At 41.2% G+C, this 22,375-nt stretch overlaps 1 protein-coding gene across 1 annotated transcript in view; it reads left to right on the forward strand.

Moving 5' to 3' along the window:
* The first annotated feature begins 92 nt into the window (after positions 1–92).
* LOC142445130 (adhesion G protein-coupled receptor E4-like) overlaps positions 93–22,375 on the forward strand; it is a 62,398-nt gene continuing 40,115 nt past the window's right edge. Inside the window, exons 1-2 of the mRNA XM_075547095.1 lie at positions 93–183; positions 20,588–20,665. Coding sequence (XP_075403210.1) covers positions 93–183; positions 20,588–20,665 — 169 coding nt within the window. The remainder of the gene's footprint in view (positions 184–20,587; positions 20,666–22,375) is intronic.

Below are 22,375 nucleotides of genomic sequence, written 5' to 3' on the forward strand. Positions count from 1 at the left end.
CTTTGCATCAAGTCTTCTTTTCCCCCTCCCTCCCTGCTCCCCCAAAGAGAAATTCTTATCTGTCTCATTCTACAGCTTCTACCTCTGCTGTCATGGACTTGGATGTCATTAATCAGGACGGGGAGCTGCATGCCATCATTTTGAGCTGTAAACCACCCCAGAAAGCCAAGAGGAAAATTACTGGTAAGCATCTCACCTCGGCATCTATATTGACTTCCTGACCCTTTCTGATTTTCTCCCTCTGCCCCTCCACTGACCACAGGATTCTTCTAATGAGGCGTGCGTGCGCGCACACACACACACACACACACACACACACCCCTCATTCAAGTTTTCTCAGGAAGGATATGGATTTAAATTAGTAAATTATTTTTTTTACTGTTCTATGGAGGTTTAGCGTGCCCTTGCAACAGGGCACCACTGAGCATAAGGGATGAACGAGAAGCTGGTTGGCACTTATCAGACGCAGAGACACCTGCTGTTGTTAGCTGCCATCAAGTTGGTTCCAAGTCACAGACAGCACCACCTTGTCCTGTGCTATCCTTGCCATTTTTGCTACATTGGAGCTTATTGTGGCAGCCACTGTGTCAATCCACCTGATTGAGAGACTTCATGATTTCTCTTGATCTTTACTGTATGAAGCATGATGCCCTTCTCCAGGGATTGGTCCCACCGGATAACATGTCCAAAGTAGGTGAGATACAAATTTGTCATCCTCACTTCTAGGAAGAATTCGGGATGTTCTCTAGAGACAGTGTACTTGGCATCAGCCATGTCATTAAAGTCAGCTCTACAGTGAGGAGACAGCTCTTCCTCAGTTGTATTTTCAGTGTTTTTCACTTTGATGAGCTCATCTTGTTACTGTAGCAGACAATATTCTGTAGCTATTCATAAGGGCTCCACTGGATGATTCTTTCAGAAGTACATCTCCAATTCCCGTTTCTAGTCTGTCTTCTCCTGAAACTCCAATAAACCTTGTGTCCCAGGGGTGGCCTTTCAAGTCTTTGAAAGAGTAGTAGCATACCTTTAGGTGCCACAGAAACAGGTTAGCCACCACAGAATAATGAGCTGAGGACAAATCTTGGGCTTTTGAGTTAAACTTTTCACAAGAAGCAGAATAGCAATAGTCACTATTTCAGGCCACGCTGCAGTTTTGATTCAAAATGGAAATGTAAGTCTCACTTCTAAAGTAGCCATCTTAGCTATCACAAATGCTTCATTTGGGGGTTTGCTTACACAGGCCCCTCTCTTGACCAAGCCATTTTTAGGATACACAGATCATCCAAAAATGAGTGATTCATCCTCTGTGGAGATTCAGTGTCCAAGGGGAATGGTTGCCCTGTTTGGGCTTTTACGACCCCAGATATCCACTTTGTCACCAGAAATGGCTAGGGACCATTTGAAGCTACCTTGCTATTGTTTCAGCACGATTCAAGTGTTGCAAATGAGGCCACATTAGAAGAAAAACTCGGCATTCTCAGTAAGACCTGATCCCAGAACTAAGTTTGATGTTCCTTACAAAAATAACCTACCTCCGCATATATGTTTGTCACATGACTGGATGCCTCAAGGGTTGTCAGTGACAATAGGAGACTCAGTGCACAGCACATTGCCAGGCTCTATGATAATAATCACTATCACAGGCATCAATTTTTATTTGGTTTTTCTCATTTATTAGTCAATTTTCTCATGCCTATGAGGTAACTGAAAATATTGTAGCTTGGGTCCGGCATGTCTTAGCCCTCTGCTTTTTAAAAAGAGACCTTAGCGGCAGAATTCCCCCTCAGTGCAATAGATTCAATCATTGATTTATTGGATATTGATTGTGAATGCAAGTGAAGTGCTATTTTTTCCTTGTCCCCCCATTATTTTTTTATCACTTTATTGTGTTTTATGGTATTTTTGATATGTTTGTCGGGTAAGTTTTGAGGATTTTTCTTTTCTTTATGTTGAAGTAGAATCCACACTGAAGGCTGTAGTCTTTGGTCTTCATCTCTAAGGGCTTCAAAGTCACTTTGCCACCTGAAAGAGAGGTTGTGTCATCTGCATATCTTTGAATGCTTAATGAAAATCCTCATATAAATTGTAAGTGGCAAAATAAGCCTAATACAATTCGCCATAGATTCTGCATGTTGAGTCCATGATCAAAAGTTCCACAAATGTCTGTTTTCTTCTATCTCAATGACGAAGTCTTTTTTTTCCCTGCCTCATCTAGCATTCAAGACCTGTGCTCCTGAGAATTTTGTAGTTCATTTCGATGAATGGGATCCATTTGTTACCGTTGTATCCTGTCAGCCTCCCCTGGAAGCCAATAGGGAAATTACCAGTAAGCATCTTGGCAGCATATTCCAGCATTGCTTTATCTGAGTCTACTCGCCTCTTGTTCTGTACTGGTCTGTTTTGTATCTCCTTCTTTTCCCTCCCAAACCATGTTATTAGGAGACAATCCAGATATCATTCCATTCCATAGTTCAGTTATATCAACCAGTGTTGTACAATTACTACAACAATCAGTGTCAAAACATTTTCATCCTGCTTGAATTCCTTGATCATAGCCCTCTTACCCCTCTCCAGCCTCCCCCTGCCTAATAACTTCAATGCCTAATTAAAATATATGTTCGACGCTTGTAATATTAACTTAGTGTGTTAGCTAGGGATACTATTGGATTCTGTTGAAGTAATAGTAGAGTTTTATTTAAAGTTCAATTATATTTAGAATTGGGGATACTTGTAAATCATTGATATAAAACTGGTACTTACATAGGAATAGTTATAGTGATGAATCAGGGACAAAGTCTAGAGTGTTCTGATTGCTGCAGAAGGAATTGGGGAACTAAAGATAGCACACATCAAAGTGATGCCTTTGTTCTGAATGGATTTTGAGACATGTGCGTATTGTGTGAATTGGTTACGCAACTATATGTCTGCAGGAGTGTGTACTGTGGTGATCACAGGCATGTTTTCTGAGAATTCACATAACTTACATAACTCTATTTGGGCAAACATTTCCTGGTGACATCTTGTCCAAGGAGTTTTGGTAACCATCTGCATCAAGACCCTGTGTGTACCTTGTCTTGTCATCCTTTTAACTTACCCACAGAGAAAATTTGTTGTGGTTACGTGATTATGCCTGTACAAAGGTAACAATTTCTAAAGACTGAGAACAGAAATGACAAGATGTAGTTGAGCCAAACCTCTCTCAAATTCTTCAGAAGCCAAGCACCTTAACATTTTAGAGTTCTCCACTATTTCTCCTTTTGATCAAGGATTTCAGTGAAATACAAGGTGGGGGGGGGGAGCGCTAAAAAGATTTTTGAAAGATTCCATTATCTTTTCATTACAAATTTCCACAAAATTTAAAAGCTCTTTAGTAATTGATCACCGAATTGACTACTGTGAACAAGAAGGCTGTACTTCGTGGGCTTGTGATGACCCCGGCTGTGGGGAGGAGCCTGCAGAAATTATCCGTTAAGATGGAGGTAGGGAACCTTTTATCTTTCAAGAAGCATTTGGATATTTACAACATCACTTGTGGGTCACGCTACTCACACATTCAATTTACTCACCCGTATGCAATGGCTTGAGCAAATAATAAGAGAAGCTGGATTATATGAAGAAGAAAGCAGAATTAGGAGTGGAGGAAGGCTTACCAGCAACCTGCAATATGTAGGTGACAAAGCTTTGCTTGCTGAAAGTGAGGTCGACTAGAAGCACTTGCTGTTGAAGATCCAGGACTGCAGCCTTCAGTATAAATTACTACTCAATATGAAGAATACGAAAATCCCTATGACTAGACCAACAAATTGAGAACATATCGAAGCTGTCAGGGATTTTGTCTTGCATGGAACCACAATCAATGTCCCTGTAAGCAGCAGTAAAGAGACCAAAGAACGAATTGCACTGGGTAAATCTGCGACACGAGACCACTGTAAGTGTTGAAAATTCATGCCAGTACTCTGAGGACTGAGGTGCACCTGACCTGAGCCAGGGCATTTTCATCTGCCAACAGCAAAGGAAGATCCTTAAGGCTCCACGCTCACAGGTTTTACTCCATTCATGTCATTGCATTGACTTTACTTTGAGACAGGAGCTTCCTCAGCAATATGTTGAGTGTCTTCTGACCCGAGAGGTCCATCATCTGCCACTACCTTTCTGACCATATTCTGCTTCTATTGATTAGAATTTTGGTATTATAATTTTGACAATGTTTCCATGCTATTCATAAGGTTTTTAGCGGTGAATTCATTGGAAGTGGACCATCTATTCCTTCTCCGTGGTCTTTCCTGAGTCTGGAAGCGCTGCTGAAATATGTTCACTTTGGGTGACCCTGATAGTATTTGAAATCCCAGTGACACAGCTTCCAGCATCACAGTGACACACAATGAATGCACCACAGTACAACAAATTGAAAAGTGAGTGAGCTGGACTGGCATTGGCCATTTGAATTTTAAAAAGTTATAGGGTTTACTATGCTGGGACTGACACAATTAAGAGGATTGGCATTGCTCTCATTGAAAAGGACATTTCAAGGTCTATCTTGAGGCACAGTGTTGTCTGTGATAGGATTATATCTATTCACGTTCAAGAAATTACAATCAGTACAACTATTACTCAGATTTATGTAATAACCACTAAAGCTAGTGATGAGGAAATTGAAGAATTCTACCAGCCTTTTCATTCTGAAATTGCTCAAACATGCAATCAAGATGTATTGATTATTATTGATTATTGAAATTCAAAAGATGGAAACAAAAAAGAAAGAATAGTAGAACATATAGTCTTAGTGATAGAAATATAACTGGTGATCACATAATGGAATCTGATAAGACCAACAACTTGTTCATAGCAAGTAGCTTTTTTTCTCAACAAGAAAAACAGCAACAAAACACATGGTCTTATCCACATGTAATATACAAATGTCAAATTGATTACATTTCTAGGAAGAGATTGTGCTAATCCAGGTTGAGAAACAAATCCGGAGACACTCATATACATATAAGAAAGAACTTTATATCAAAGAGTGATTTATATCAAGAAAACATCCCAGCCCTAGTCCAGATCAAGTCCATAAGTCTGATATTAGCCCATAAGTCTGACACTAGTCCGTAAATCCCTCTTCAGACTCATGTAGCTCATGCAATGATAAAAAATGCAGGAAGATCTCAGGCCGGTGGATGTAAAGTCTTGTGGATCCAGTGGTGGTGAAAGCATCTCCAGGGTTCTTGCAGGTCTCAGCGAGGCTCCATGTGGTTTTGAACAGGAAGATGAAAGCAGAGAAAGAGAGGGGTCAGCTTCCAGGGAGCTGCTTATCTCAGTCCCGTCCCCCGCCGCCCCCCAATCAAGCTGCGTTCTTATGGACAGGCTAACCTCTACCTACATGCTGGCACACACACACACACGGAAAAAACCCAAAACAAACTAAAACAAAAAACACTAACTATCACAGAGAAGAAGGAGAAATTCAATATCAGCAGCTAACACCAGGCTGGGGGCCCACTGTGGAAAAGACCACCAGTTGCTCATGTGTAAGGTCAGTTGAAGCTGAAGAGAATGGAAATCAGTTCACAAGAGACAAAGTACAGCCCTGACTTTATCCCACCTGAATTTCAAGAATGTTCTCAAGAACAGATTTGGTGCATTGAACAGGCATGTCGGAAGTCCTGATGTGTTATGGGAGGGCATCAAGAACATCGTTCATGAAGAAAGCGAAAAAGTCCTTAAAAAGCCAAGAAAGAAAGAAAAGATCAGAGTGGATGTCAGAAGAGACTCTGAAACCATTGAGAAGGTGGTTTGACATGGCGATTGCAATACTGGGCTCAAATAGAAGAACAAGTGTGAGGATGATGTGGAACCAGCCAGCGTGTCTTTCTGTCATACAAAGGGTTCTATGAGTTGCAACTGACTTGATGGCATCTAACAACAACAACAAACAACAGCAACAAAAACAGAGTCAATCATGGAATATGCATATATTGTGGAACTGCCTATGCCAAACTTTATGTAGCTGTTGTGTAGTTTCTTCCAATCAGGAGATGCATCGTAAAGCATCATAGCATGAAACATTCTGTTAATTTTGACAGGGTTTTAATCAGTGGTTTTTTAAAATAAGTAACTTATTTTAATCTGGAAATTCTGCTGCAGCCTGTTCACCAAGCGTGATCCTGCAGGTATTGAAATACCAGTGATATCTTCCAATGTCCTAGTAACATGCAAAACTTAAACAAACCCAAACTCATTGCCCTTGACCAATCCCAATTCATATTGACTCCCACTCCAACCTCTAAGGGCTTCCAAGGTTTACCTGTTTACAGGAGTAGAAATGCCCACTGTATGACCACCTGAGAGATGGGTGATGGTGTCAAAGCAGAGGGAGTTGAAAAGGCAAGTGGCGAAGAAGAGCAGGAGATAATGAACCAGTTTAGCCTGTGTTCTGCCAGCCTTCAAACGCAGAAAATGTCACTGAGCCCAGAATGTGGGAAAAACTACTTAACGAGGGATGAGGTTTTATGTCGGCATGATATTATAACCCTAAAGCTCACTCATCTCTCCTAGTTTTAATCATCTTGTTGACGTCTCCTTTAAATGACACCTAGTATTTACTTAGGGGCCATGATTGTTGTTGTTGGGTGCCACAGAGCTAGCTGTGACCCATAACGACCCATGCAAACAGAATGAAATATTAAGAGTCCTGCCCCTTCCTCACACCTGTTTCTATGTCTAAGCCCATTGATGCATTTAGTGGGTCAATCCATTTTGTTGAGGACCTTCCTCTTTTTTGCTGCCCTTCCACTTTCCAGAGTGAGTAAGTATGACAGGGGATACAACTCTGACCAAAGAACATGTTTATAAACCTTGCAGTATTCCCGTGTTCTGGTTGTGTAACTGCCTCTTGATCCATGGACAAGTTCCAAGTGAACACAGGGAAGGGTTCTGGAACTCCCGTTCTTCTCAAAGTGATCCATATTTTATTATGGTCCACACAGTCGAATGCCTTTGCATAATCAAGGAAACTCAAGTAAACATCTTTCTGGTTATTCTATGCTTTGAGCTGCGATCCATCTGACATCAGCAATGATATCCCTTGTTCCAGATCTGCTCCTGAATCTGGCCTGAGCTACTGGCAGCTCCCTGTCAATGTATTGCTGCAAGCATTGTTGGATGATCTTTAGTAAAACTTCATTTGTGTACAATGTCATGATATCAGCCCTGTGGCAGGCAGTTTAAATGTGGGAAATGTGCGTTAGGTATTGGGCTGCTAACGGCAAAGTCAACAATTTGCCAGGCTCTCTGTGGGAGAGAGATGAGGTTTCCTTGCTCCATGAAGATTTTTTCTTTTAATCTGAGTTGAATTCATTACGTTTCCTTTGGTTTTTAAAACTACACAAATAGACAATCTTTCCGTTTATGTATCCCAAAATTGTATCAAAATATCTTCTAGAGAGACGTAGCCATCGGGGTCACTGAGTATCCATGCATTCCTTTGCTTTTATAATGTTGCTAATCTGTTTGTTGTGGAGACTGCTTGAAAAAGGTCAGTTCTACTGGTCTCCTCTCCATAATCTCATTTTTGCAATTCACTTAGCTTCCGTGCACAACCATTCATCTCCCTACTGATGCTTCCTTGCCTATTTAATTCAAAGTCCTAAGATAACTTTTAAATGTCAACATGAACATGCTATGCTATGATAATGTGTGAGTTTCCATGCAATGGGTAAACGTGTCACAGAGGTCTTTCAATTCTGATGACCAGGTCTTATCTCTCTCTCATCTCACAGCCTCAACCTCTACCACCACGGGTCTGCGTGTCCCTACTCCACAAAGGGAGTCCAGTCCTGTCACGGTGCAGCCTTCCCGAGAAGCTACTCAGGAAACCACTGGTAAGCACCACCACTGAATTGTCCAGCACGACTCTGCCTTGGCCTGTGACTGATGACATCCTGTGCCGTGCAGGCCATTGGGGATTCTTTTTCCACCTCAGTGTCTGTTCGCTCTCTGACCCTGTGATTTGCAGCCTTTGCCCCTTCACCCATTGTGATAGTCTTTTAAGGATACATGTAAATCCCCCACCCGGACATCTCCTTTGAATTGTCTCATGATGTTGTTAGGGAGCAACTCACAGTGACAGGACCAATGATTTCCTGATCCTGAGACATACTTACAATCGTCATTCTGTTGGAGCACCTAATTGCAGCCACAATTTCAAAGCAGTTCCCCTTTTATTGGCCCTCTGCCTTACCAAGTAGCATGTCCTTTTCTAGGGACTTGTCTCTCCTGGTAACATGTCCAAAGGGAATGGTATGGATTCCCACCCACTTCTTTTGATTTAAATGTTTTTATCCCCAAAGCCCTTTAGTAGGAGCTTATCCAGACATAATACCATTCATAGTTGAATCACATCAAGCAATATTGTTCAATTGCTACCAAAACCAATTTCAATTGTAATTTAAGAAACCATCCTAACTCAGTCCAGTCCAAGGCCATAAGTCTGATATTAGCCCATATGTCCGATACCAATCTATAAAGTCCTCTTCAGACTCACGAAACACATGCAAAGTAGCCAAATGCAGGACGATCACGAGCCAGTGGGTAGAAATTCTTTGGGCCCAGTGGCGTTGTAAGCAGCTAAGCACTGGCAGGGGTCTGATTGTGGCTTGTCCGGCTCAGGGCACTATGGTAGCTCCATGTGTCTTGTCAGCTGCCATGTCTCCCAGGGAGTGAAGTACTGAGAGAGAGGTGTCTCCCAACTCCAAGGAGGAAGTACTGGATTTTACCAAATTTTCAGGAGAGGCTATGCCAACACAGAGTTCTCCTTGGCTATGATCTGATGGATAAGCTGGACTCCTCCCTACACCCTTAATCCTGAAATTGACAAACAATTATATGTCTACCACACCAGGCACCATCTAGTTTCTTCACCACACTTTCCTATAGCACCCATGTCTTCTGAGTTTCCTTCATGAGGGCGAGGCTACACTACTTGATCTTGAAGCGCAAGTGCTTCAAGTCCTCCTCACTGTCAGCACATCAAGTTGTGTCATCTGCACACCTCTGTGTGTTAATAAGTCTTCCTGCAATCCTAATGCCACACTCTTCTTCATATAATCCAGCTTCTCTGATGATTTGCTCAGCATACAGATTGAACAAGTATGACGAGGAGACACACCCATGATGTACACCTTTCCTGATTTTAAACCATTCAGTATTCCCGTGTTCTGGTTGCACAACGGCCTCTTGATCCATGGACATGTTCCAAATGAGCACAGGGAAGGGTTCTGGAACTCCCGTTCTTCTCAAGGTCATCCACAGTTTATTATGACCCCCCCCTAGTCGAATGCCTTTGCATAATAAATGAAGCCCAAGTAAACATCTTTCTGGTTATTCTATGCTTTGAGACAAGATCCATCTGACATCAGCAATGATATCCCTTGTTCCAGATCTGCTCCTGAATCTGGCCTGAGCTACTGGCAGCTGCCTGTCAATGTATCGCTGCAAGCATTGTTGGATGATCTTTAGTAAAACTTCATTTGTGTATGATGTCAATGATATCAGTTGACAGCCGTGTGGCAGGCAGTTTAAATGTGCGTTAGGTATTGGGCTGCTAACGGCAAAGTCAACAATTTGCCAGGCTCTCTGTGGGAGAGAGATGAGGTTTCCTTGCTCCATGAAGATTTTTTCTTTTAATCTGAGTTGAATTCATTACGTTTCCTTTGGTTTTTAAAACTACACAAATAGACAATCTTTCCGTTTATGTATCCCAAAATTGTATCAAAATATCTTCTATAGACGTGTACCATCGGGGTCACTGAGTATCCATGCATTCCTTTGCTTTTTTAATGTTGCTAATCTGTTTGTTGTGGAGACTGCTTGAAAAAGGTCAGTTGTACTGGTCTCCTCTCCATAATCTCATTTTTGCAATTCACTTAGCTTCCGTGCACAACCATTCACCCACCTATTGATGCTTCCTTGCCTATTTAATTCAAAGTCCTAAGATAACTTTTAAATGTCAACATGAACATGTTATGCTATGATAATGTGTGAGTTTCCATGCAATGGGTAAAAGAGTCACAGAGGTCTTTCAATTCTGATGACCAGGTCTTGTCTCTCTCTCATCTCACAGCCTCAACCTCTACCACCACGGTTCTGCGTGTCCCTACTCCACAAAGGGAGTCCAGTCCTGTCACGGTGCAGCCTTCCCGAGAAGCTACTCAGGAAACGACTCGTGAGCACCGCCACTGAATTGTCAGCACGACTCTGCCTTGGCCTGTGACCGATGACATCCTGTGCCGTGCAGGCCATTGGGGATTCTTTTTCCACCTCAGTGTCTGTTCGCTCTCTGACCCTGTGATTTGCAGCCTTTGCCCCTTCACCCATTGTGATAGTCTTTTAAGGATACATGTAAACCCTCCACCCGGACATCTCCTTTGAATTGTCTCATGATGTTGTTAGGGAGCAACTCACAGTGACAGGACCAATGATTTCCTGATCCTGAGACATACTTACAATCGTCATTCTGTTGGAGCACCTAATTGCAGCCGTAATTTCAAAGCAGTTCCCCTTTTATTGGCCCTCTGCCTTACCAAGTAGCATGTCCTTTTCTAGGGGCTTGTCTCTCCTGGTAACATGTCCAAAGGGAATGGTATGGATTCCCACCCACTTCTTTTATTTTAAATATTTTTTTCTATACCCTTTTATTAGGAGCTTATCCAGACCATTCATAGTTGAATCACGTCAAGCAGTATTGTACAATTGCTACCAAAACGAGTTTCAAAATATTTTTTTCTTCTTGAACTCTTTGAGATTACCTTACCCTATCCTCTCACGTCCCCCAGCACAACCCCTAGGGGCCCTTATTCTAGTTCTTGTCTCTGGGTTTCATATTCTGAAAAAAAAAAGCCAACAACAGAAAAACACATAACAGATTTAATAAGGCTTCCAACAATGACAAATTTCAACAGAGATAAACCCTAATATGAAAAAAAGCTACAGAAAATATTAAAAACCAGATCAAGCACAATGTATATCAGAGGGCAGACAAGGGCATGGTTTTAACCATTTGTGTCAGATTTATCTTTTTCATTCACTACAGTCACCTCCCTAGTTCTCCCTGTGTGTGATAACCAGGTCATTCCTATCCCTCATTTATGATAGAGGGAAATCACCAGAAACTATTATCTGTGTAGATCCTGCAAATATGGGCTTTCACTGCCTTACATAGCCTTCTACTCACCAGAATCTCACAATTTTAACTCTGAAGACCCATGGTTCAATGTCCAAATTCCTCCTTTGGATTTGGAATATATAATTTACAATCCTTGGATCACAGATGTTGGTGTGCTTCTTCCATGTGGACTTAGTTGACGTCTCACTTAGATGGCTGTTTGTTTGGAAACAAGCCTTTAAGGCCCCACATGCTCTATCTGATAGCTGGGCACCATCTAATTTCTTCACCACACTTTCCTATAGCACCCATATCTTCTGAGCTTCCTTCATGAGGGCGAGTGTGGAGCAGGGCCATGTTATAAGAACTATTTGTTCTTAGGTTGGTGCTAGGGTTAAGTGTGATCCCCAAATCCATTCTTAAATCTATATTTTTATATGCCCTGGCTCACCTTAGGGACATCCTTGTTAATTTATGGTAGAGAATTTTATTTAGCATCACATTGGAGCATACAGACCTTATGTTGATAGTGTCATTTGTTTGCCTATGGTATTAATTTTTAAAACATTATTGAGAGAGAGAGTTTGAATAAGTGTAGGGTAACTACATATCACAATACCGGAATTATTAATTTGTACAAAATACATATTTATGTGATTGTGTGCAATTTGCACAAACAAATTGGAGTTAGTGGTCAGGCAAAACTTACAATAATATCCACTCACTGCCACTTTCTGTCACAAGTCTGCCAGAGTGATACACATCTTAATAGAGGAAGCAGGACTTTGAAGTAGTAAGTACTGTTAGTCTGCCTACTGTCAGTCCCATACTCTTGGTATAGCTGCCTTCTGCTTCTTCACTTGCCATGTAATTTCAGTCTTAAGTCCTTCAGTTACAGGGGTGTTTGAGGTAGAGTCTAGTTGTGTTAGTCTGGGTTGACGAGAGAAATAAATTCATAGACACTCAGTGTGTATAAGAAAGAGCTTTATAGGAAAGAATAACTGTATATTCAGAAAAGATGCCAGCCCATTCCAGGTCAAGTCCATAAGTCCGATTTTAGCCCGTATGTCTGATACGAGTCTATAAATTCCTCTTCAGACTCACACAACACATTCAATGACGCAGGATACAGGAAGATCACAGGCTAGTGGGTAGAAAGCTCGTGGACCCAGTGTCTGTGGAAGCATGTCAGCTCTGGCACAGGTCTGCACGTGTGTCTTGTAGCTCTCTAAGTGTCTCAACAGCTGGAAAGGGAAGGCAAAGAGAGTGGGTCTGGCCTCCAGTGAGCTCTTTATCCCCATTGTGCCTCCAAATGAGGTCATCAAGCGGCAACCTGATTGACAGGCGAGCCTCCACCCCTTCACTTAAGTTGATAGATTATGTAACTGCCACTCTAGTTCACCTAGATTTTCCATTGGATCTTTCTGGTGTGGCCTTTGAAGCATGAGTGCACCTTGAAGATTCAGGATTCAAAATCCCATTGTCCTATAGTACATGGCTGGGGTCCACAGCGGGTGTACAGAAACTTGGACCAATGTGGCTTATTGAGTGCATATTACCAGGTATACAACCCCTTAGGGTCCTTAAAAGTATTGCTAGTCACTCCCTCCCTCCACCTCCCCTTGTGCTAGGAAGTTGGTCCTCCCCCTCTTCTACCAACAGACATATGCTTGTCTTCTCTCAGAAGTGTTTGCCCCCTTTCATCACTACTGACTTGACTTTCCCATCACTACCCTTCATCACTCTTATAGGGAACTCGTCATACCTTTGCAGGGTATCCACTAGCTGTCATCCTCCCTTCCCCCTCTTTCAAAGATCTGATCCTGACCGATGGGTGGACCCCATCCACCAAAATGACCTTCAAGATGCATACATAAAGAGAATGGTACATGGTTCATGGAAACCAGTCAGACTCTCCACCATGATGCCTGGCCAGCAGACTGGATGGCCTGACATGCTGAGCCTGCACCTGTATTGGTGCTTGTCTCTACAGTAATGGATCCATACAGTATTTGTCTTTTTGTGATTGATTAACTTCACTCAGCATAATGGTTTCCAGATCCCTCCTTGTCATGAGTGGTTTCATAGTTTCATCACTGTTTTTTTATTGTGCGTATATACAAGGTTTTTAATCCATTCTTCAGGTGGATGGGGATTTGGGCTGTTTCCAATTTCTTGTTACTATGAACCGTGTTGCAATGAACACAGGAGACTGTACCTCTGTTCCTGATCTGTCTCTTATTTTTTTGAGGTATATGCCCAGCAAAGGTACTGATGGGTCATATGGTATTTGGATAACATGTCCAAAGTATGTGAGTTGGAGTTTTGTCACCCTTGCTTCTAAGGAGCATTCTAGTTGTACTTTCTCCAAGACAGGTCTCTTTGTTCTCTCGTCAGTCCACGGTACCTTAAACTTAATTTGCCAGGACCATAATTCAAATGCATTAGCTATATTTCAGTCTTCCCTATTTGATGTCCAACATTCACATACATATGAGGCAATGGAAAATGTCATGGCTTAGATCATCTCAGGTTTGAGAAGGACTGGGCTGTTTTCTTCTTTTGTGCAGAGGGTGGCTGGAAGTTGGAACTGCCTCAATGGCATTTGACAATGACCATAACCCCACATTGATCTCTCACCAAATTTCCACCCATTCAGGCATACCAGTGATGAGACTCACTACAGAAAAAAAATATGTATTGAAATGAGTTTAGTAGAAAAGTTATTTGCCAAATAGGATAACGATACAGGTAACAGTATAAGTTGCAGGTGGATTTCATTTCTGGGTGATGATAGGAAACAAGAAATAATCCCTAAGGTTCTGAAAATTTTATAGCTATGAGACAGTAATAACATTTACAAAACTATTTATAGTATCTGCTTCTAATTCTGGAATTCTTTAAAGCATGTAGAAGGTCAGGTTACTTTGCCTGTGTGCTAAAATTTCCCACAATAAAAATAACAATTATTGGAAAATCCTTGAGATAATATATTTCAATCTATCCTTGTGCTAAATCCTTAATTTTCACTGGTAACCTGAGTAACCAAAAATAACTGGAAGGACACTGAGAAGTTTTAAGAATTGTAAAATCCAAGAAATCAGGACCTAGAAAGAGACCTGCATTATTCATGGGATCCAGTTATTAGAAACTGTTGAAATGATGCTCTAAGATGCTGCTACATGGAGACCAGAAAATTATTCCCAAACCCAATGATAGAAGCTACAAATATTCCAGAGCTTATTATGTCAAATTCAAGGGTAGCTAAACGAGGTTATGGGTAATAGAATTTGAGCACGGTGAGTTACTGAGAAGGAAACTGAAGTACATACCCAATTCATTTTGCTCTAGTTGTTGTCCAGTCAGCTCTGAGTCATGGCAACACCACGCTGAACGTAACTAATTGCTGCCCTGTTCTCTATCACCATTGTGATCATTCATATCCGAATCAATTGTTGCTACTGTGCAGTTCTTTGAACCATAGGGGCTCATATTCAACCCTATCTAGCGGGGTTTTTATTGCCTAATTCCTATGGACCAGCCGTCACACTTTTTTCCTAGTCTGTCTTAGTCTGGAAGTTCTGCTGACACATGCCCGCCATGGGTTACCAAATTGGTATTTCAAGTGCTGATGGCATAGTTTCCAGCAACATAGCCGTGTAAAGCCACCAAAATATGACAACCTGACGTACGGGTGATGGTTCAGAAGCAGAGAGCCTGAGAAAGGAGGTAGGGAAGAAGCCAGGAGGATACTGAACTGGTTGAATTTGTTGCCACCTCTAATGTACATTAAAAACTTCACTGAACACAGCATTTTGGGAAAGTAGCTTTTGGATGAGACTTTCTACTTCTGAGAAGAGTTACAGTCTTTGAAACTCCACGGGAGAGATCTACCCTGTCCTGTAGGTTCGCTGTGAGTGAGAATGGACTCAATCGTAGTGAGTACACAAAGTGCTGCTTGAAGAGGCTAACGTTTCATGGCAGGAACATATAAGATCCTCATAGATTATTGACCGTTCCTAATTCAAAATATATATTTTTTGACTTTTAAAAAAAGTGTTTCATGAATCAATGTGCTTTAATCTGAGTGTGGTTACTTATGTTTTCTTTGGTATTAAAGGTAGTAAACAATTGGATAACATTTTCTTTTATCAACTGCACAGTTGAAATAGAATTTTGCCACCACTGATTTCACTAAGTACATATAATTTTTGTTTGTTTGTTTTTAAATGGTCCTCTGATTTTGGCATAGAGACAACTTGGAACACTAGCTCTATTTTACTCCTTTCTGTAGTCTCACCTTTGGAAGTCACTTTACGTTCATGGAAAATGATTGGTTTTCTACTTTTGTTTGTTTGCGTATTTAAACCCTTGAAACAAACTGTAACTTGCGAACTAAACATGATACACATTATACTATATCGAATGTCCAATTTCTTTCAATTCCAATGGCAAGGGCTGTTTTTGTACCATGTTGTAGGCCCTGCTCCTAAAAAGGTGAAAAATGATGTCGTCGTGAGAAAGCATCCTTCCCCGGAAACGCGTGGGAGGAGCACTGGTAAGCATCGCAGCTGAATTTCTCAGTGTCATTGTGCATCGGCCTGTGACAATTTACCTCTCGCGTCAGGTATGCCTTTTGGGTCAGGAGCCCTGCTGGCATAGTGGTTATGCATTGGGCTGCGAAGTGCAAGGTCAAGTCAAGGTTTTCTACTCCCATAAAGCCTACAGTTTCAAAAACGCACAAGTGCAGTTGTACTTGGTCCTATAGAGTCTCTGTGGGTTGGCATAAACTCAGTATAATTTCATCCTAAGGCACAGTTACTTGAAGTTTTTAATTTTTTAAGCTTCGCAGTGCCCTTCTCAGTACTTTTTGGTCACTTACGTTAACAGAAAGGGTCAAGGATTTATCCGAAGGACAGAGTGAAATATATCATCTCAAATATTTGCCAATCATTGTTATGCCAATTATTGCTTGTTGGGGGACATTACAGCACAAGGGCATAGCAACCAACTCTCTGCATGCTTTAAAGTGTGGCAGAAATCGAAGCAGACACGATCAATAATTTTGTGAACTTTATTACCTTCTCATCGTTGCAAGGTAACCTGTGGGTTGTTTGAGTTTTCCTGTTCAGCATCTCTGCCGACTCTCTGGACCTCTCTGCCTTTTTTCTCTTTGCCCTGCGCCTGCCCCCACCAACTGTGGAATTCTAGTGTGCATTCCTCACCCTCTCCCCCAAGACACATCTCATTTGAGTTTCCTCATGAAGCCTATGCGTTTAAATTATGATCGTTTGGGTGGTTTGTTCTTTCATTCTATTTTGCCTTAGGACAATGTTCTAATGAAGCATCTCTGAGTATGGAAGCTGAAAGAGGAACTGGTTGGTACTCTTTTATGACTATGAATTATGCAATGATGAAACACAAAACATATCTAATGACCTCGTCTTTTAGTATTGCACCATACAAGGAGTTTTGTCGGATCAGTTTTAGGGTCTAAGTGTGTTTTCAATGTCTTGATTTAGATGAATATGACTTTGTACTCTATTAAGAGAGAAAGAAAATGAGTTTTATTGAGAACTAATACCAAAAACCAAACTTATGGCCCTCCATCAATGCTGACTCATGGTGACCCTTGTGGGTTTCTGAAACTATAACTGTTGAGGGGAGTAGAAAGCCCAGTTTTTCTCTCTAGGACCTGCTGGTGGTTTCAAACTGCTGACCATGAGGATTACAGCAAAACACGTAACCACTACAACACCGTGGCTCTTACCCAGCAATAATACAGTAATAAGTAAAACTACAAAGTGCTCCCTCTTTTAAGTGGAGAGAGGAGCCAATATAAAGCAAGAACAAAGGAATAGTAGAGGCTTAATGATTGATTGTAGCTAACACTAGCTTGAGATTGAAGTCCTTTGAAATGTAAAGGTAAGTCTCATATGTAGGAATAAGTCAGTTGTCACCCTGATGAGGAGGGCCAGCTGGTTCTGTAATACCTGATTGTAGCTGGTTGTGAATTTTTCTGGGAACAAACCATTTACATCTTGACACATTCTTCCCAAAGGTTTACATTCTAACCTTTGTGTGCTGTGTATGTTAGCTATATCTCTTAGGTATAATAGAAAAATTAAAATCAAACTCACGGTCATTGAGTGGATTCCAAATTAGCCACCTTATAGGGCAAGATAGAACTGCTCTTGTGAGTTTCTAAGACTGTAAGCTCTTTACAAAAATAGGCACTCTTGTTTTCTTTCATGAAGTGAACGGTGGCTTTAAATTGCTGTCTTTGCAGATAAGAGCTCAACACTTAACGACGACTCCACCAGGGCTCCTTTATGTAGAATCAGATGCCTGCAATTTGGAATTTTTTTGTTTACACTTCCCCCTTTTATTATTTCTGGAATTCAGTTATTAGGAACTGTTGAAATGATGCTCCAAGGTTCTGCTACATGGAGACCAGAAAATTATTCCCAAACCCAATGATAGAAGCTACGAATGTTCCAGAGCTTATTATGCCAAACTCAAGAGTAGCTAAATGAGGTTATGGGTAATAGAATTTGAGCACTGTGAGTTACTGAGAAGGAAACTGAAGTACATACCCAATTCATTTTGCTCTAGTTGTTGTCCAGTCAGCTCTGAGTCATGGCAACACCACGCTGAACGTAACTAATTGCTGCCCTGTTCTCTATCACCATTGTGATCATTCATATCCAAATCAATTGTTGCTACTGTGCAGTTCTTTGAACCATAGGGGTTCATCTTCAACACTACCTAGGACTCTATTGTGTTATGACCCAGAGGGATTTTTGTTGCCTAATTTCTATAGACTAATCATCACACTTTTCCCCCTAGTCTGTCTTAGTCTGGAAGTTCTGCTGACACATGCCTGACACGGGTTACCAAATTAGCATTTCAAGTGCTGATTGCATAGCTTCCAGCAACATAGCCATGTAAAGCCACCAAAATATGACAATCTGACATATGGGTGGTAGTTCAGAAGCAGAGAGGCTGAGAAAGTAGGTAGGGAAGAAACCAGGAGGATACTGAACTGGTTCAATTTGTTGCCGCCTCTAATATGCATTAAAATTTCATTTAATATACATTTAAAATTTAGTCTCATTTAATATACATTAAACACTTCACTGAGCAGAGCATTTTGGGAAAGTAGCTTTAGGATGAGACTTTCTACTTCTGAAAAGAGTTACAGTCTTTGAAACTCAAAGGGACAGTTCTACCCTGTCCTATAGGTTTGACGTGAGTGAGAATTGACTCAATCGTAGTGAGTACATAGAGTGTAACTTTAAGAGGATAATGTTTCATGGCAGGAAGTGATAAGATCCTCATAAATTATTGAGCTTTCCTAGTTTAAAATAGTTTTTTGACTTCTTTAAAAGTGTTTCCTGAATTGTGCCTGATCTGACCTCACCACACTGAGGAAAAACACTAAGGGCGTGCAACAGAACAGCAAGGAAGTCCTGAAGGAATACCAAAAATAGACTTTGGGGTCAGGGTATGGCACTCCATGAGACTCCACCAGAAAACACTCTTAAAGGTCAACACACAGTCCTTGAACTATTTACAGGCTTTTCTTTTTTGGTCATTGTTTTGTTGTTGTTTTGTTTTCTTTTGTTGCTTTGTTTTGCTCTGTCTTGTTTTTGTGCATATTATTATCTCTGCAGGTCTATCTTGATAAGATATGTGGATAAACAATCTGGAGGAGAAAATAATGGGACCAAAGGTTCCAGGGGGACATGGGAGAGGGCAAGATCAGAGAAAGGAAGTGGGTGTTAACAAACCCAGGGATAAGTGAACAAGTGATCCAAAATCCATGGCGAAAAGGATGTAGGAGGCAAGGCAGGGTTTGATCAAGGGCAATATAACCGAGAGGAATTACTGAAACCAAATGAAGGCTGAACATGATAATGGGAAAAGAGGAAAGTAAATGGAAATAGCAGAAAGAACTAGGAGGCAAAGAGCATTTATGGAGGTCTAAATAGAGGAATGTGCATATGTAAATATATTTATATACGACGATGGGGAAATCGATCTATGTGCATATATTTGTAGGGTTAGTGTAGCAGATGGACATTGGGGCTCTACTCAAATACTCCCTCAATGTAATAACACTTTGTTCTATTAAACTGGCATTCCATTATGCTCACCTTCCCAACATGATTGCTGAAGACAAAATGGGTGCATAAGCAAATGTGATGAAGAAAGCTGATGGTGCCAGGCTATCAAAAGATACAGCCTCTGGTGTCTTAAAGGGTTGAAGAGATAAACAAACGGCCATCTAGCTGAGAAGCAGCAAGCCACATGGAAGAAACACACCAGCCTGTGTGATGACGAGGTGTCGATGGGATCAGGTATCAGGCATCAAAGAACAAAAAATCATATCATTGTGAATGAGGGGGAGTGCGGAGTGGAGCCCCAAAACCCATCTGCAGGCGATTGGACATCCCTTTACATAAGGGTCGCCGGGAGGATCCAGTCAGGGTGCAACGATGAAACATACAACTTTCCTCTAGTTCTTTAATGCTTCCTCCCCATCATAATCCAAAGTCTACCAGAGGATGTACACTGGTACAGATACGAACTGGAAACACAGGGAATCCAGGATGGATAGCTCCTCAGGATGATAATGAGAATAGCTATACCAGGAGTGTAAGGGGAAGGTGGGGTAGAAAGGGGGAACCGATTACTAGGATGTACATATAACCCCCTCCCTGGGGTACCGACAATGGAAAAGTGGGTGAAGGGAGGTGTCAGACAGTGTAAGACATGACAAAGTAATAATAATTTATAAATTATCAAGTGTTCATGATGGAGGGAGGGTAGGGAGGGAGGGAGGGGAAAATGCGGAGCTGATATTAAGGGCTCAAGTAGAAAGAAAATGTTTTGAGAATGATGATGGAGGCAAATATACAATGTGCTTGACACAATGGATGGATGGATGGATTGTGATAAGAGTTGTACAAGTCCCCAATAAAATGATTTTAAAAAAAGAAAGTGTTTCCTTAATCAATATGCTTTAATCTCAGTGTGGCTAGCTATGTTTTCTTTGGCATTAATGGTAGTAAACAATTACATGACATTTTCTTTTATCAACTGCACAGTTGAAATAGAATTTTGCCACCATAGATTTCACTAAGTACATATAATTTTTGTTTGTTTATAACTGGTCCTCTGATTTTGGCATAGAGACAACTTGGATCACTAGCTCTATTTTTCTCCTTTCTGTAGTCTCACCTTTGGAAGTCACTTTACATCCATGGAAAATGATTTGTTTTTTTAATTTTTGTTTGCTTATTTCACTTAAACTCTTGAAACAAACTGTAACTGGCAAGCTAAACATGATGCACATTGCACGACATCGAATGTCTGTTTTCTTTCAGTTCCAATGACAAGGACTGTTTTTGTCCCATGTTATAGGCCCCGCTCCTAAAAAGGTGAAAAATGATGTCATCGTGAGAAAGAATCCTTCCCCGAAAATGAGTTGGAGGAGCACTGGTAAGCATCGCAGCTGGATTTCTCAGTGTCATTGTGCATCGGCCTGTGACAATTTACCTCTTGCATCAGGTAGGCCTTTTGGGTCAGGAGCCCTTGCAGCATATGCATTGGGCTGCGAACTGCAAGGTCAAGACAAGGCTTTCTACTCCAATAAAGCCTACAGTCTCAGAAACCCACAAGTGCAGTTGTACTCGGTCCTATAAAGTCTCTGTGGGTTGGCATAAACTCAGTATAATTTCATTCTAAGGCACAGTTACTTGAAGTTTTTAATTTTTTAAGCTTCACAGTGTCCTTTTCAGTACTTTTTGGTCACTTATGTTAACAGAAAATGTTAAGGATTTATCCGAAGGACAGAGTGAAATGTATTATCTCAAACATTTGCCAATCATTGTTATGCCAATTATTGTTTATTGGGGGACATTTTAACACAAGGGCATAACAACCTAACTCTTTACATGCTTTAAAGTATTGCAGAAATTGAGGCAGACACTATCAATAATTTTGTAATCTTTATTACCTTCTTATAGTTATATTGAGCATATTGCAAGACAAGGCTACATTTCTCTCAGGTTAGAATGAATGTGATCAAGGAGAAACATACTCAAGGAGACTAAAGGGAGATGACGTGCTCCAGGCTTGTGAAATCAGCCTGATATTATGTGAAGACTCAAATGGCTTTAAGTACAACATTTCAGGAACAGAATGCATCGAACTGAAACAAAACAGTATTTTATGATTAAAATAATAGAAAATGAGGGGAAACTAAAGATTCCAAAATAAAGTAGCAAGTTTTCATGCCATTCACCCTGTGTTAGTCTAGGTTGACGAGGAAACAAATTCGTAGACACTCATATGTGTATAAGAAAGAGCTTTATATACAAGAGTGATTGAATATTGAAAAAACATCCCAGCCCTGGCCAAAGTCCCTAAGTCTGATATTAGCGCATATGTCCAATACCAATCCATAAATTCCTCTTCAGACTCATGAAACACATGCAGTTATGCCGAATGCAGGAAGCTCACAGGCCAGTGGTTGGAATGTCTTGTGTATTCAGTGTCGGGGGAGAAACTAAATGCTGGTGTGGGTCTCCACTCGGCTCCTCCCACTCCAGGGCTCTAGTATAGCTCCATGTGTCATCAGGAATACCAAGCAGAAAGTGTCTGAGTCCCACTGCTATTTATCTCCATAGAGTCTCCAAATGAGGCCATTAATCAGCGACCTGATTGACAGGCTAACCTCCACCCCTTCACTCTTTCTCTCTCAAGTTGGCACCAGATTATGTAAATACCACATACCCCAAGGGGAAAAAAAACATTGCTTATGATTTCAGCTAAGAAAGGAAAAAGATCTTTCGGGCAAGATACAGCATGTGGTGTATGGTTAAGATAGGGTACCATTGTCTGGGATGTAGACACAGCCACCTGATTTTATTTTGGTATAGGTAACCCTTTGGGTTGCAGTGAGAATGTCAAGGGGCATTCTATTTCAAAGAACTACTTCTTTATTTTAGAGAATTAGGAAGGGCTATGGAAGTACTGGTTTCCCTGGGTGGTACAATCAGTTAAAACACGCACCCGTTTACTGAGATGTTGGACATTTGAGTCCACCCCGAGTGACCTAGGAGGATGGCCTAGAAACCCAGCCTCTGAAAACTCTATGCATGCAATTCTACTGTGACATACATGGGGTCCCCATGCGTTCCGGTTGAC

This window comes from Tenrec ecaudatus, chromosome 1 (assembly GCF_050624435.1).
Source record: "Tenrec ecaudatus isolate mTenEca1 chromosome 1, mTenEca1.hap1, whole genome shotgun sequence".
Taxonomy (NCBI): Eukaryota; Metazoa; Chordata; class Mammalia; order Afrosoricida; family Tenrecidae; genus Tenrec; species Tenrec ecaudatus.